General features: G+C 43.7%; 1 protein-coding gene across 1 annotated transcript in view; it reads right to left on the reverse strand.

Moving 5' to 3' along the window:
• The window catches only part of NOTCH2 (notch receptor 2), a 132,758-nt gene extending 116,700 nt beyond the window's left edge, over nucleotides 1-16,058 (reverse strand). The window contains exon 1 of the mRNA XM_080649198.1: nucleotides 15,745-16,058. Within this exon, the coding sequence (XP_080505324.1) occupies nucleotides 15,745-15,817 (73 nt within the window). The 5' untranslated portion in view covers nucleotides 15,818-16,058. The remainder of the gene's footprint in view (nucleotides 1-15,744) is intronic.
• Between the last annotated feature and the right edge of the window lie 251 nt (nucleotides 16,059-16,309).

Here is a 16,309-nt window from a genome sequence, read left to right on the forward strand (position 1 = left end):
ACGGTACAATAAGAATACAAGTGCACAGTCAGGAAAAAGCGATCTGGAACTGAAAAAGCCGGCACAAATATGACTCTGGATTGCCATCTTCAGTCTTTCAAAATGGTTTTCATTAAAAAGAAAAAAAAGTGACACACTCATTCCTCTTCTTAATCCACAAAAGAATTTCTTTTAGGATCAAGAAATTAACAGGGAAAGAAACACTAAATAACTTCCCTTGGATTATGACAAACATAAATCCATTCTTCCCCTTTCAAAAAGATTTCGAAAAAAAACTGCAACTCCTCAAAATGGAATTTTAAAGGTTAAATCATTTCCATGTTATGCAAATGTTCACTCAAAGGAAAGAAATTAAGAGTAAAACTGGAGTCAGTTGAGTACACAAAATATTAGTACATCTAAAGGTACATTATCTGTGGGACTACAGACAATGGCACCGTTGAGAGTGGGTGAGCGTGTGAGCTTTGGAGTCAGGAAAGAGGGGCTCTGGTTGCTGCTCTGTATCACCCACAAGCTGGGTGAGCTGGGTGACCATCCCTCAACCTCTCACTAAATAGGAATCAAAACACCTACTGTGAGGACTAAAGGAAACAGGTAAAGTACTTTTCCCCCCAGCATCTGTCACATAACAAACCCTCAGTATATGGAAGCTACTGTTACTTCTGATAAGCCCCATGAAGACAGAGATGTTCATCTGTGTTGTTCACTCTATTAATAAGGAGACATGCCCCGGTCAACTTTCATGCAAATACTCCCAGTTCCTCCAAAGTGACATTCACATTTATCTCTATCAATTACACTCAAATACTGCTTTCCTTAGTGTATACCTCCTCTTTTACTGTAAGTGGCTTCAGCTGCTTTTCTGAAAAGATTTAAATTATTGGGAAATATTTTAAGTGTACATGAGTTAATATATGCACCACTTACATTTTCTGTAAACAGTGTGCTTACGCATAATTACAAATATCTCAGACTATAAAAGAAAACCTTTCATAGTACTCCCACAAGTGAAAAACAAAGTCTTAGAAATAATTATATAGGGAGCAGAAGGGAGTGGTAGGAAGAGGAAAGTTTACTAAATCATCAAAATAAAATCTGGAGTTTTGTCTAAAAACAAAACAAAAAACCTGACAACCATTTGCTCAAGGCTGCCAAAACTTGAGACGAAGCAAACGGTAGTGGAAACAAATGTTAAAATATGAAACCCTTTTCTGAGAAAGTAACTCCACCAGCCCCGGCTAATCCAATTCTGAGTCACTGATGGCACCAGCCCTGCGGGGTTGCCTTAACCACCACAAAGATGTCCAAAGGGACAGGCAGGGGCTCACAGGCAAATTTTTTCTCTGCCGCCACTGACATGCTGGATGTGGCCACACTTCTCGCCTCCCCACCCTTCCCACTGTTCCATTTTCAGATCTCAGAACACAGGGGTGGACATATTGAGTAGTGGGTATAGAGGAAAGATCACTTGACTAGAAAACAAAAGCTTGGATTCTGGCCCCAACCTTGACCTCGCTCTAGGCCCCCTGGCCAGTCACTTCACATCTTTGGACTTTGAATATGACACACAATGTCCCATATCATAGGAAATTGGGGAGCAAAAGTGTTGGACCTGATATTGTCCTCAAAGCTATACCTCAGAAAAATCACAGTTTCTGTACTAAACGTAACATCCAACCACAAATGTCTGGCTAAATCAATAATAATTTAAAACCTATCAATGCAATTTTTACAATAGACAAAAGTTTTTTATATTGTAACTATATCCCATTAAGGGAACAGACTCAAATACAATACCCCTAAATATGTATAGGGCCGTGGTTGGCAAACTGTGGCTCACGAGCCACATGCGGCTCTTTGGCCCCTTGAGTGTGGCTCTTCCACAAAATACCACGGCCTGGGCGAGTCTATTTTGAAGAAGTGGCATTAGAAGAAGTTTAAGTTTAAAAAATTTGGCTCTCAAAAGAAATTTCAATTGTTGTACTGTTGATATTTGGCTCTGTTGACTAATGAGTTTGCCGACGACTGGTATAGGGTCACCAGAAACCAGTGAACAATCTACATGCTTAAGTTCCTATTTCTCACCCCACTTTTGACACAGAAAAGTGAAAGCAACAAAAAGCCTGTCCATACATACTACAACATGAAATACCACCATCACCACCGACGACTCCTTACTGCTCTCTTACGATGTGCCAGGTACTGTTTGTCCTGGGAATTTAACACTACGAGCTTATTTAATCCTCACAACAACCCTCACAATTACATGCAGCTATTGTCTTCATTTTATAAATAATGAAACCGAGGCATGGAGTGCTTAAGAAAGTCGCCCAAGGACACAGAGCTAGTACATTTAGAACCAGACCTGTAAGTATCCCCACCCTCTTTCCGCATTAGCTGACAACTCCCTGGAAAAGAGGAGTCTCCAGAAACACAGACAGGGATGTCCCCAAGCAGAGCCCTCAGGAGTTGAGCCATTGCTCCTGAGAGCAGCCGTCGGACAGGCCCATAGCTGTGGCCTATTTGGGCTTAAAGATTCATCTTTAATGGGAACTCCCCTCTTCTCAACCCAAGTTCAATTTGCTTGTCCTGGTGACAGAAATCAACTGAGAGAAGGCAAAGTCCATCAGTCAATGAATGCCCCCCCCAACTATTTCTTATTTATTCAGAAGCTACAAAGGATTCCTAACAGCTATACTCAAAACACTAATCTTAGGCACTGATTTTTACTTGTATACATCAACACACGCATCTCCATTGTACAGGAATGAGTAAGGGTTACAGACACAGACTTGCTCTAAATCCCAACTCCATCATTTAGTAATTGCATTTTCCTGAGCATGTTGTAGGCCTCAGTTACCCCAATTTACCTACTCCCCATCTTGTTGGGTTGCTGTGGTGTGAGACTGTATACTAGTAAATGCACACAGAGCATCAGGGTTGGCTGCAGGCCCTGGCGCCAGATAGACCTTTGAATCGTGACTCCATCCCTCACCAACCACGAGATTCACCCCAATACCCAGAGCTATGAACCTAAGCTCCAATTTCCTTATCTGTAATATAGGTAAATAAATAATGTCCATCCCAAAGGATAGATAGCCATGTGACTTAAATGAAGAAATGTGTATAAAGCCCCTAGCAGAATGGCAAACACATAGTAAGAATTTGACACCCTCCCCCCCAAATTTTTTAAGCTGAGGTTTAAAAGTCTAACCACAAGTTTAAGTCCCAGCTCTGTTACTTATTAGCTAGGGCTAAACAAGGGTGTACAAGCCAACTAACCCCTCTGAGGCTCAGTTTCCATCAAGGGTTTGTGAGGATTGAAGGAGGCAACTGTCTGTGACTACTCTGTAAGCTCTGCATTGCTATGGAAATGTTGGGGTTTTTTTTTTTTTTACTTTACAAAAATAAGTTTCATGGTCACTGTATTGACTGGTCCTTCCAAATGCTGTCTTCATCTTTAAAATGGAAAAAAACGAAGGCAGAGAAATTTTAAGCCATGGAGGGAAGGACTGGGCCAAAATAAATTCAGACCATGACAAAGCAGAAAACTAATAAGCCTTCAAGAAGAGAGATGAGAGAATAACACCCATCAACCCTTTTTTAATCAACGGCTTCACTTGCTGAGTAAGCCTCTCGCTGCACAATCTAGGCATAGAAATTCTCCAATTTCCTCCCAGAAACAGTATGAGACTTCAGGGTGAGAAAAACCTTCCCTATCAAATCTCGATTATCGTCATTCATAAATTAATTGTGTGGCTCGGGCACAGAAACAAGGACCACCGACACAAGCTGGAATCTCACTCTAACTGGTACTCTCTTAACGACCCCTTTAAAAATTTTTTCAATCTTTCAAGAGAAGTTTCCTTCTCTGGTTGGTCAGAAATGTGCATTTCCTTGTTCTCCAGGTCTCCTCATGCTAAATATGGTAATAGCTGGCAAACAACCAGCCCAGTACATTCCAATAATACTTAAGGAAGCATTCATATTGCCTGAAATTATTCTGAATCAAGCACTTAAGACCTGCAGGGCCTCTGCATAGAACAGTTCAGCTGGAGCTCTTAATGTCAAAAGCAGCAGGGTGTCTTAAGAACACACAACTGTGGAAAAAAAAGCAATCTACTCTTTTTTATTGCAACATTCTTCAGCAACAACATTGATCTCCTACCCACTGTGCACACAGCTCTGCACCAGGGCAGTGGGAGGCTGGAAGGAGAAATGGAAAAAACAGGTGGTGTCCATGGGGTGCCAAAACAACAGGTTGACTCAGTCAGTTCTGCCCCACAACTAATCAATTTGGTGAGGGAGAGGGGGAGGGAATCTTAGTCACCCGGTTGTCTGACCACACTGACTGGCTAGACCACTGTACAGTGATCAATGAGGTCAAAGGTCAGATTTAGTAGTGCATTAGTCCTGACTTTCAGGGATGTCACCTCCACAATCTTGGATATCTAGGAAGAGAAGACAGAACAGATTACCCTCCACCCACCCCAAATCACATATTTGGCTCCAAAATATATTGTTTCCCTCCAGTATCCTTTTATTATTAAAGTAAATATGCATTTCCTAGGCATACACAACTGACAGTTTAGTGATTTATTATATAGTCAGATTAGAATTTTAAAGTAGCTAAAGAAAATTCCAGTTAATACACAGAAAACTGACCAAGTTCATTAGAAATCAAAGGATAAAAAAATGTAACATAGCAAATAAACAATTTTTATATCAATATGGGTAGCAATTTTATACTATGTAGTTTAACCTGCCCATACCTGTTGCACCATATTTAAGGTAGACAAAGGACTAATATACTTAATATTTAAAGAAATTTTTCAAATCAGTAACCCAAAATAAACACCTTAATGGGTAAAAGAAACAATTTGCCAAAATAAGTAAATAAAAGAAAAGGCAACACAAATGGCCAATGACCATATGAAAAAGCATTCACCATCACTAGTCAGGGAGGCAAATTAGGATGAAGCAGAATTTACCATTTATCCAATTAGTAAAGAGTTTTCAAAATAAAACTAGGTTGACAATGTCTGGGAACACTGACGTTCTGCTGATGGAAATATAACTGGATCAAACTATATGGAAGGGAATTTGGCAGTGTGTATCAAAAGCCACAGAACAGCCCGTACTCTGATACAATAATTTGACTTCTGGGAGTTTATGTTAATGAAATAGATATCCCTACAGGAAGTTATATACAAAAATTTTCATCATAGCATTATTTATAGTTATAAAAATTGGAAACTATAAAGAGATTTCAATTTAAATAAAACATAGTAGATTCTTAAGGTAGAAGGGTAAGCAGCCTTTAAAACCACATTCTTAAAGAACACATATATATGGAGAAATAGTCACAATATTTAAGTGGTGCAGAAGCAGATGATAAAACTATATGTATATTAAAATCCCAATTACAATAATAGACAGAAAAAAACACTGAAATGTTTCAACATATTAACTCTGGGTTTTGGTTGGCGATGGTGGGATTATTGGACATTTTAATTTTCTCTTATGTTTTCCTGATTTTTTAAAAATCCTTTTTCCTGGTTTTTAATGTCTCTTTGACATATTAATGTCCCTTCTGGAAATCTAACTTAATGAAAAATATCCTAAAGAGCAAAATTTCTTTCTATATGAAAATGATCATTACCATTTATACAGGGGGGGAAAGAAGATGGAACCAACCAAATATGCAAGCAAACCAAAGGAGAATGGTCAAAATATAGTAAACTTATTAAACCATTAAAATTCAATTTATGAAAAATATTTATAACCACTGAAGGCAGAACAGAAAATTATAAATATCTTATGAATCAACAACTTTTTAAAACTAAAGATATGAAAAAAGACAGAAAGATGTACATCAAAATAGTAACAGTAAAATACTACCACCAACATCACCTCTGCAAATCTTGTACAGGTGCCAGAGAAAATCAACAAAATACAGATAAGTTTATTATGTGTAAACTTAAGAAATAATGCTGTTGTTATGTAAACCTACCTTAAAATGTTACAATATTTGTAGTTAAAACCATTTTCCTTAAACCTCTTATTGCTACTTCCTTTAAACAGTAACATAATGCCAAAGACTTGCACAAGTCACAGGATATGATTTTTTTCTCTAATAATCCTCATAAAGATTAGAAAGTGCTTTAAATGTTATAATAAAGCAAATGTCCTTAATGTTTCCAATTAAAGATGGTTAGGCAAATAAAGGTATATTCACAGCAAAGAAAAACATAATAAAAAGTAATAATCAAAATTAGAGATGTCCTCACACTTCATTGAATCCCCACACTTTCTGGACAAACAAACGCATGTGAAAACAAAGAATTAAGCAAACGTTTCTTTGCAGCTTACTACATTTACCATTTTGAGAAGTTAACACATTTGCACTCTCTAGTTTTCTAACTACTCATGTTCAAAAACTCAACAGAATATATTAGCAAGTAAACAGTATTTAATTATTCTTATTTGAATCTTGGGTAAGTATGCCAACATAGCAACCTCTCCCTGTTCCGTGCTAGTCAAAATAGGCTATTTCATCTTTGAAGCGTAAAAGCCTTCCAGAATCTCCTCACAAAAGAGGGATGAGAGTAAAAAGAGATGAAAAAGAAGCAAACAACAATTTAAAGTACACCTGCCTCTGAACAAGGTAGTGTACTTCAGAATGTAACCACAGCTTCTCATACAACACTTCAGCAAGCAAAGCTGGATTTTAAAGGGATGCTATTTGTTAAAAGACAACATATTATTAGGAAGACAATATCTGACTCCAATCAAAATATTATCATCATGTGTTCCTTACCTCACAAAATACACACACACTCGTTCTTCATATGAATAAATACATATGAGGGTGGGACAGCTACTCTTAACCCAGAAACAGGTTCTGCAACACCCTCTGACCCAACCTGTCTGTGAGACAATGCGTCTGTCTTGGCATGATGTTTAGCTGATGCATTCAAAGCACCAGGGCCACTGCCCAGCTGCCAATATCCTGCAAAAGGAACTGAGGTGAAGACCAGAAACTGCCCGAGGGCAGGCCTCTCGGGAAGGTGCTTCGGTCCAATGGGAAGAAACTCCCGGGCCCTCGCTGCCTGGCCAGAAGACCCAGGGCACCAGAACTGGACCAAGGCAACTGGCCTGCAGTTCCACAGTGGCAAGGGACAGCAAAATGACACCCCCACCCAAGAGTTTGCTCAATCCTATCTGGGAAGGCCCAAACTTTGAGGAGCTGGTAGAACAGGGTTTTGCCAAGACAAGCACAAGAGGGTGAGGGAGATGTGAGTGTGATTAATCAATGCCACCCACCAGCAGCTCTGGGTGTGCCCATGCCACGCCTCAGTCATTGCCTGGCTGTGACGAGAAGTTCCTTCAGCGACTGTCACTGGGAACCAGATCTTCCCAAGGAGTTACTTCCACCTTAACTTGCCCTAGATCAGGCTTGGCATCCAGGCTGAGAACACAGCACTCTCTCTCGCCACAAACCCACTAATAGACATAATAGATACCATGACATGTGCCAAATTTATATTTACACCCTCACCAGACAAAGGGGTCTCTGTCTTTCCCCAAGCCAAGTTTTTGTATTTTTAAATTACAGCAGAGAGAGAGAGAGAGAGAGAGAGAGAGAGAGAGAGAGAGAGAGAGAGAGAGAGAGAGAGACACAAGCCCAGCAGGGGTGAGCTGGGGGTCGTTGTTCTGTGGTAAATGGCAGTCTCCTCTCCCAGCCCCTGCAGCCCTCAGTCACCCTGACTGCAGGAAACTGTTCTTAGAGAGTGCAGAGAAGTGACTGACTAAATGCTAAATGACTGGACATCATACCTTCTCTTTGGTCAGTGATTCCCACACATCTAGAAGAACAGAATACCCTGTACTCCCTGCCACATGATGCTACGGGAAACACACAAATTAAGGGTGAAAACACACCACAATCCTCCCTAACACCATTCAGAGAGCTACCAAGATGATCAATCTTAGAGCCACTAGGTAGGACTCCTAGCAGAATACTACATGGAAACATCTATCTACATACATAAATCAGATAATAATTCCTTCGCTTTTCTCACTCCAACCTATGGCTTTTATCACCCCCGTTCTTGGCTTTACTCTTCTTTCTAAGGTCTGCATCTATTTTCTGCCACACAGCCGCTGTTCCCCTCAAAAGGAGAGGGAGAGACTGACATACCTTGATGTGGGGTTGGGAGAACGAGAAGAGATAAACCGAAGAAATTATACTTATATGCATAGCCCATGGACAAGAGCAATAGGGTAGTGAAGACCTGGGTGGGTGACTAGGGGCTGGGAGGAGGGGGAGAGGGGGGAGAATGGGACATATCTATAATACCATCAATCCTATATAATAAAAGGCTAATATGCAAACTGTCCCCTTGACTGGGAGTTTGACCGGGAGTTCGACCAGGGGGCGGGCCGGCTGGCCAACCGTCCACGGCCCCTCCCCCTGGCCGGCCCCATCTCTGATTGCCCCACCCCCCTCAGGGGCAGGGCTGGCTGGCCAACCTCCTGTGTCCCTTTCCCCCGCAGGCCCAGCCCGATCACCCCAATCAGGGCGGGCCAGCCAAACCTCACCTGTGCACAAATTTGTGCACCAGGCCTCTAGTAAAAATATATTTTAAAATTAAAAAAAAAACTTATGTTCACACAAAATCCTGTATATGAATGTTTATGGCAGTTTTATTTATAAGAGCCAACACTGGAATCAATTCCTATTGTTCTTCAAAAGGAGGGGGGGGAAAAAGGAGAGGAGAAAAAGAGCAGATCTACCGCCAACCTCCTACCACCACCAGTAAGCCCCCGTTTGTCCCATCCAGAGGTCATGAGCATGGCCCTTCAGATCTGAAGCCACTTCCTTCTTCCGATCAAGGACAACGTCAGTGTCTTCATCAGAGGAGCACTCCTGGGCCCCTCCTTGCAGACTGCTCTGTGCTGCTCAAGAGGTCCTTGATTCCTCCTTCACTCTCCTTTTTCTAAAAATTCCACTTGCCGCTGCTGCAGCCCAGATACCCCAAAGCAGGGCTGCCTGAATGAGTGACCTTTGCCTCTTTCTGCACTAACACATCTGAAGGAAACCCCTGACAGTAGACATGTGTTCACGGGTTAACAAAGCACACAGCCTCAAAGGCAGCGGCATCCACAAGGACTAAGGACGGGATTCCTCAGTGGATACCGGAAAGACTGCGCAACCCCTATGTATTCCGGCACTGCGGCTAAGATCCGGATGGACGGATAAGGAGGCTTCCACCAAAGTCATACATCACACACACACAGCAGTCCTACACACAGCAGTCCTTGTGAGAGTTTTTCTATTTCTAAATTACAGCTGAGAATGAGAACAGATTTTTTTTTTTTAAGGCAAAACAACTTTACTAACCTTGAGGAGATACCCGGGCAACTCCCTTTTGTCTAGTGACCTAGGCATTCGGCAAGAAGCAGGCACTTTCAAGGGGGGAATATAGCCACAGGGCCCAGTCAGAGCAGCCCACCTCTCCAGCACCAGCAAAGAATAAACACACGAAAACTAAGCCAGAACCCCTGGGCTTCCTCCGTCTCACTCTTCAGTGATTCCCAAACTTCCCTGATATCAAATTACCTGGCTGTTTCTGAAACATGCATGTTCTCAGGCACCATCCCAGACCCACTGAGTCACAATGTCCAGGAGAGCACCCCAGGTGGGATCATCTTAGTGTTCCTCACTGAGTTTAGCTCCTTTTACAAGGGGGGGGGGGGGCGGGCGGTGTCAGGTCCATAAAGGGCACCCCTTTTGGATACTGTCAGCCACACAAGGCTCATGACTGTCTGAGGCAAATTCCTGAGAAGATGCAAGTCAGAGTAAGATAGATTCCATGAGAAGACGGCAGCAAGTCATATTAAGACAGATGACAGATGGATATATGAAGATCTTTTTTAAGAATCAGAGGTGCGAAAAGATGGACTAACCTGCCTCTGGAGGCAGGGAGCTGTCTTTCACAAGAGGTGTAGGAGCAGAGAGAAGGTAGGCTATCTCTTGACCAGTATGTTGTAAGAGGATCGCATCCAGCAGGGGATGGACAGAAGGACTGGGTGGAATTTAAAGTCCCTGCCAACACATACGTCAACGGGGAGGAAAATTTCAGCTACCCATTAATTAATGAAAAGAGATAGCATAAAAGTCTGTAGGTGGGGTCAGCTTTCCACAGATCTTTTCTCTTCAAAGGAGAAAGACACACCCCTGACTCACCACCAGCCTCTCCTCCAGGGTGTCCCCGAGGTGGAAAGGACAGAGCAGGAGTCATAGCTGCTGTGACCAAAACCTGCCGCTCGCTGACTCTGCATGTTGGCCACACGCCAGACAGGTTCTATGGGCCAGCATGTGTCGCAGGCCCTGCCCTCAAGGAGCGAATCTGGTGGCAGAGAGAGAGCTCACACACTTTATGGTTCTCTCTCTCAAAAAAAAAAAAAAAAATGTTTATTATTATCTCACCTTTAGCATTTTTGTCAGTGGCAGTGGTTTTCCAGAAACTCTCTTAGTGGGGGGAAAATAAACAAACTTTTGTAAACATACATATTGTCAGTCGAGTATGAGTTTGCAATATCCAACTCACAATGAAAAAAAACAACAAACCTCAAAAAGTCATCTAAACATAAACTTAGTTAACTCTAATTTTAAAAATACTATTCCAATAGTCCCTAAAATGATCAAATTACAGTAAGGTATGGCAATTCTGAACAAAATAATGGAAATTGCTGGCCCAGTAATATAGTAATACAGGAAGCGACTCAAGTGAGAGGCAGGGGGTAGATGCCAGTGCCTGTGAGGCTAAATTCCAAAGTCAAAGTGACCTTTATGAATTGCAGAAGTGATCAAAAAGAGAGAGAGAGAAGGAAACAGAGAGAGAGAGAGAGAGAAACTCAAAATAGCAAGTTGAAATAAAATATCTGGGGAAGGGAAAAATTTGGTTTTCCCCCAAATGTAAGGTAAGCAATGACTAGTGCAAATACTATTTTCTTAAAACTGGAGTACCATAGTAGTGCAAAATAAGAAAATAATTAAAAGTAGTTGTTCAATTGAACAAATATTTATTGGCATCCTATTAGAGGTCAAGCCACTGTCTAGACACAGGGTAGGGGTGGGAGAATCAGACTAAACACATAAGTGAAAAGACAATGTCCCCCCCTCAGGAAGGACACAGTAACAATAAGCACCTGAGGATGTGCTAAGTGCTTTTCTGTATAGGAGCTCATTGGTACAAGAGATGCAAGTGGTCTGGAAAGTAAATGAGGTATGGACTGAGGACCAGAAGAGAGAGATTCTAGTCTCAACTCGATCATTGGCTCAGTGTCTATGGACAAATGGACCAAAATAGTACCCCTCCCACAAGACTGCAGGACTCATCAGTAACAACCTGGAGGAAAATTCAGTGTTCTGGCTCCTAGTCCAGTGATCTTCCCAAAATATTATACATATATTTTATGTATAAAATGCATACATAAAGAGAGAAAAGAAGAAGAAAACCTTTTGACTTTAAGTCATTTGCCAAGAAAGGGAAGAAGAGAAGAGAAGGAGATTCGGGAAAGAGTAGGAGGAAAATGAAAAGTTTAAGTTGTGATATCAAGATAGAAATATAAAGAAACTAGAGGCCCGATGCACGAAATTCGTGCAAGGGGCTCAGCCCTTGGAGCCCTGTGGCCCCGCCCACTAGTTATTCTGGAAGGTCGCCCTGCTGTCAGGTCTAATTAGCATATTAGCTCTTTATTATATAGGATTACACTTTGATTGGTTGAACAGACAACGGGACGACCAGACACTTAGCATATTGGGCCTTTATTGTATAGGATAAGGAGTGTCAACACATTATATAGGCAATGTAAAGTCTCTTATATTCTCATCCAAATCATGGCTTAGAATTTTTTAAAAAATATATTTTTATTTATTTCAGAGAGGAAGGAAGAGGGAGAGAGAGACAGAAACATCAATGATGAGAGAGAACCACTGATCAGCTGCTTCCCGCATGCCCCCCACTGGGGATCGAGCCCACAACCCAGGCATGTGCCCACAACCAGAATCAAACCCGGGACACTTCAATCTACAGGCCAACAGTCTATTCACTGAGCCAAACCAGCCAGGTTTAGAATTTTTTTTTACTCTAAAACCATTAAGGACAAATGAAGAGAAGGTCCAAAATGATATAAATGAATGAAGCTTGATGAAAAAGAGGTAACAGAGAAGAAAAAGGGGGTGGGAGCATATAATAAAATCATTCAAATATATAAAACCCCTCTAAGAAGACAATGGGGACCCACTGTGTCCCTAAGAAGTGGCATTATACTCTACAGCTTGTATGTCGAACAAAGGGTTAAACACTGGAATGGCTGACTAAGGTTTGGTTCATTCTAGAAATTATTAAAATTGAGAAGGGACGGTCCTATATACACACTTGAATGCAGAGTAATGAACTATCAGTGGGTTCCAACTAAGTTACTGTGACTAGAATCACCTGTATGCCTTGAAAAATACAGATTCTCAGACCTACTGTATCAGAATCTCTGGGCATTGAGTCCAACTATCACCCCAGCTGGTTTAGATGCAGCAGGGACCTGCAGCTTTGTCCTATCACAGTGGACAGGGTAAGGAGGAGGACCACGAGGAATGGCACCAGAGAATGGGAACTAGATCAATGCAAATTTTGTGGGCGAAATAAAATTTCTGTGGGTATGATATTTTTAAAATGCACTGCAAGGCTGCCCTGAAGCATACAAACATATCCCACTGAATTTAAACATGTCTAAAGGTCCCAAGGTCAGCCACTACCATTCAGGTGAACCAGAAGTTACCCCTCCATGCCACAGGAAGACTACAGAAGCGGCAATAGAGTGGGAATGGTGCAGAAGAGGCGGGCAAATATCTTCAAAAATAAAAACATTGGGAAACAAAAAAGAGAGGCTAAAAGTAATCATTCTCCTTCCTTCCCCACTCCTCCCACCCCCACCCCAAAGGAATAATAATATAGAAAGAACAAGAAGAAAGAAAAAGGAAAATAGTTTCATCTCCATCTGAAAAAGAAAACAAAAACAATTTTGCTCTTTGTGGTATTTTTTAAAAGCAAGAGATGCATGCAGCTGAGAAATTATCTAGCGGGCAGCAAAACCAGGGAGTCACTTCACATTGCAGAGCAAAAGAAAACAAGGAGCAAGGGGTGGTCTTGCGTAGCTGTTTAGACAATCGGACAGATGGGTTGACAGCTCCTTGCCTGATGTTTAAATTAACAATTGGCCACAAGCCAACTATAGGAACACTCAAAAGTTTGGAAGGGTGTGTTACAATCGGTACCTTGGCAAAACACAATAACGGAAGATTGAGAAGAGTCAAGAAAGCGTCACTGCCACATTCTGAAAAGAGTTAAGATTTTTACCAAGAAACAGGTCTTTAAATCTCCTCTGTTGTAGCTTAGCATCTGTAGAACACTTGCCTAAAGATCAAACTATCTAAATCTTGTCCTTTGAGCTAACTAACACTCAACGTGTCCATTAAAAGCTAGCTAATCATAGCAATACCTCATCAATGCAGAAGTAAAAGAGAGGCCATCCGCCCGGCCGGAGTGGCTCAGTTGGTTGAGCGTGCACCGAAAGGTTGCGGGTTCTATTTCCAGTCAGAGCACATACCTGAGTTGTAGGTTAGATCCCTGGTTCAGGCATGTACGAAAAGGCGCCTCATCCATGTTTCTCTCTTACATGGAGTGTTCTCTTGCCTCTCTCTCTCTCTTCCTCAGGTAAGGATTTAAAAAAAAAAAAAAAACATCTTTCTATGTACTGAGGTCCTAGAATGAGAGGAGCCTTGTGTGTCAGGAAAGTTCTATTTTTTATTTTATCATTTAACACTTAATTTTGCAAATCACTCTGCAATCATATTTATTACTCCCTCCAAGTCTCTAAAGTAGGTTACTTCTTTAGTTCTGTTTCATAGGTGAGAAGACCTCTAGTCATGACGATGAAGTTATTTACTTAAAACAAGTTAATGGTAGACCAAAGATTGTAACCCTCAGACTGTTGTTTCTATTCCTCTCTAGTCTAAATCTACACTTATACTAAAACTCTCACTCAAAGAAAGAGGGCAAAAATACCATTGTATGCGTTCTGTTAAAATAATCCCAAAACAACAGGTTTGCTTTATCATCTCACAGACTCCTCGTCCACTTCTGACATTGAGAGGGGTCTGGAATTTGAACTTTCCAAAAAGGATCTGGTTGGTGCTGAACAAGCCAGCACTGTGATAACCTTGTTCTCTTTAAACATCTGTGATTGGCATGTCGAGTGCCTGTTAACAATGAACAAAGAGCAAATTTTTCTGAACCTCATCATCTTCTTAACCTTTTCTTTGCAAAGATCCATAATAGCTCAGGTATCCGGGGTTTTGTTTTTTTTTTGGTCAAGGTAGGAGATTCCTTCACATTAGGCTACTTTTAGTTCCACAAACATACACAAGCCATCTTCCGACTGGAAGCAAGAGTTCAGAAAAAGTAAAACACAGCCCTGCCCTGAAAGGGCGTTATGAATACCTTCCGACTGCCATGGGTTAAATATACATTCTCTTTAATGAATCCTTTCAGCTGGGTAATTTGATTCCCATTTTATAGTGGGTTCATACAACAGAGCTGGATTTGAACCCAGGATTACAGAGCTGGGCTCCAAAGCCGAAGCTCTTTCCCCTTAAGTTTTAGGACCTAAACAGTCTGAATTAAAAAAATAAAAATAAAATTGGAATTTGAGATCTTGGGTGAGTGAGGTGTAAAAAAAATGATTCGACTTCCTTTCCTTGGTCCAACCGTGTTCAGAAAGACGGTTGCAAATATCCATCAAGAGGCTTCCTAAAGGAAGCACTTTGAATTACCGTCTCCCTTTCCCTCACTGTCCCGGGCCCCACCCCCACCCAACCTGCCAAAAGCGCAGCCAACTGGGCTGCCAGGTTGGTGGAGTTGGTGATCGTCACACCACATTCCTGGGGCTGGACACAGACTCTGAAACAGCGCCCGAGCTCCGCGCCTCGGAAAGAATAAACAGCAGTTGAGATTTTTAAATCATGTGGCCCAGCATGCAGCCACACCAGTTTTCCTGCTGCTCTAGCCTCCACCTTTCAGACTCCAGCACAACACACCAGATTCATGGAGACCAAGGATTCGGGGTGTCAGGACCCGGGCGCACCGCAAAACCAGGGCCCCATCCAAACCCACCCTACCCACCCGGACGGTGTGCCTCCCCTTGGCTGGGAAGGTGAGAGCAAGTGGGGCTGGGAGGCCCTGCCCCCGCTCCTCCAGGCCAGGACCTGGCATTCCTTCGCGCGGCCCCTCTGCGGTCCGCAGCGGCGAAGGTTTGTCACGAGCAGCCCGCCCTCGGTTCCCCTTCAACCCCAGGAAACGCGGAACCAAAAGGGCAAGACTGCCCAACACCCCGAACTCCATGCTCGAGAAAGGGAGTTTCTGAGACTTGCTCCCCGGCTGAGGAGGCGTGTGTGGAGCCACCCGCCGAGGGGAGCAGGAGGCGAGGAGCGCGGGGGAGGGGACGCGCCCAGGATGTCCAAACTTTCGGGAACCAAGTGGCCTCACTCCCATCGGACCACAGAGCCTGGCCCTTCTCACACAGAGGGGGGCGGAAGGGTCCCCCCAGGTGGCCGGTCGGGGCGGGGACGGCAGTGCGCGGACCGCGGCGTGGGGGCAGCACCCCCAGCCGGATACTCACCACGCGCGGGGGCCGCGCGGCACAACCAGAGCGCCAGCAGCACCCACAGCCGAGCCGGGCGCAGGGCGGGCATCTTCTCGATCGCCTCCTCCGCCGCCGCCGCCGCCGGGGCAGATCCACATGAGGAGGGGGTCCCGACCGAGGAGCCCCCACTTTCTCCTCCCTCTTCCTGCTTCTGCGGATCACAGCCCCGCGCTGCACCGCGAAACTCAGGCTCCACTCCCCGCACCCCAGTCAGTCGTTCCCGTTCCCGGGCCGTCGCCTCAGCCGCCGCCCGAAGTTTGGCTGCAACTTTCTGGGGTGTGCAGCGAAGCAGCCTCGTGTGTCCTTCCGCCTCGGCGGCCTCCTCCCACCTCAAGCCCCGCCCCCGATCGCCAGCCCGGCCGCCGCCTCGGCACCCAGGGGTTTCCCGCAGGAAGAAGCGCCGGCCGAGCAGCGCGCGGAGGGATCTACTAGGAGCTCCCAGACACGCCAGCCGCCCCCGGCCCGCGGCGCGAACCCGCGCGCCCCAGCGAGCGCCATGGGCATGGGAACGCCCGCTGAGCCCGGCCTCTGCCGAAGGCTG

The sequence above is a fragment of the Plecotus auritus genome, assembly GCF_963455305.1.
Source record: "Plecotus auritus genome assembly, chromosome: 12".
Lineage (NCBI taxonomy): Eukaryota > Metazoa > Chordata > Mammalia > Chiroptera > Vespertilionidae > Plecotus > Plecotus auritus.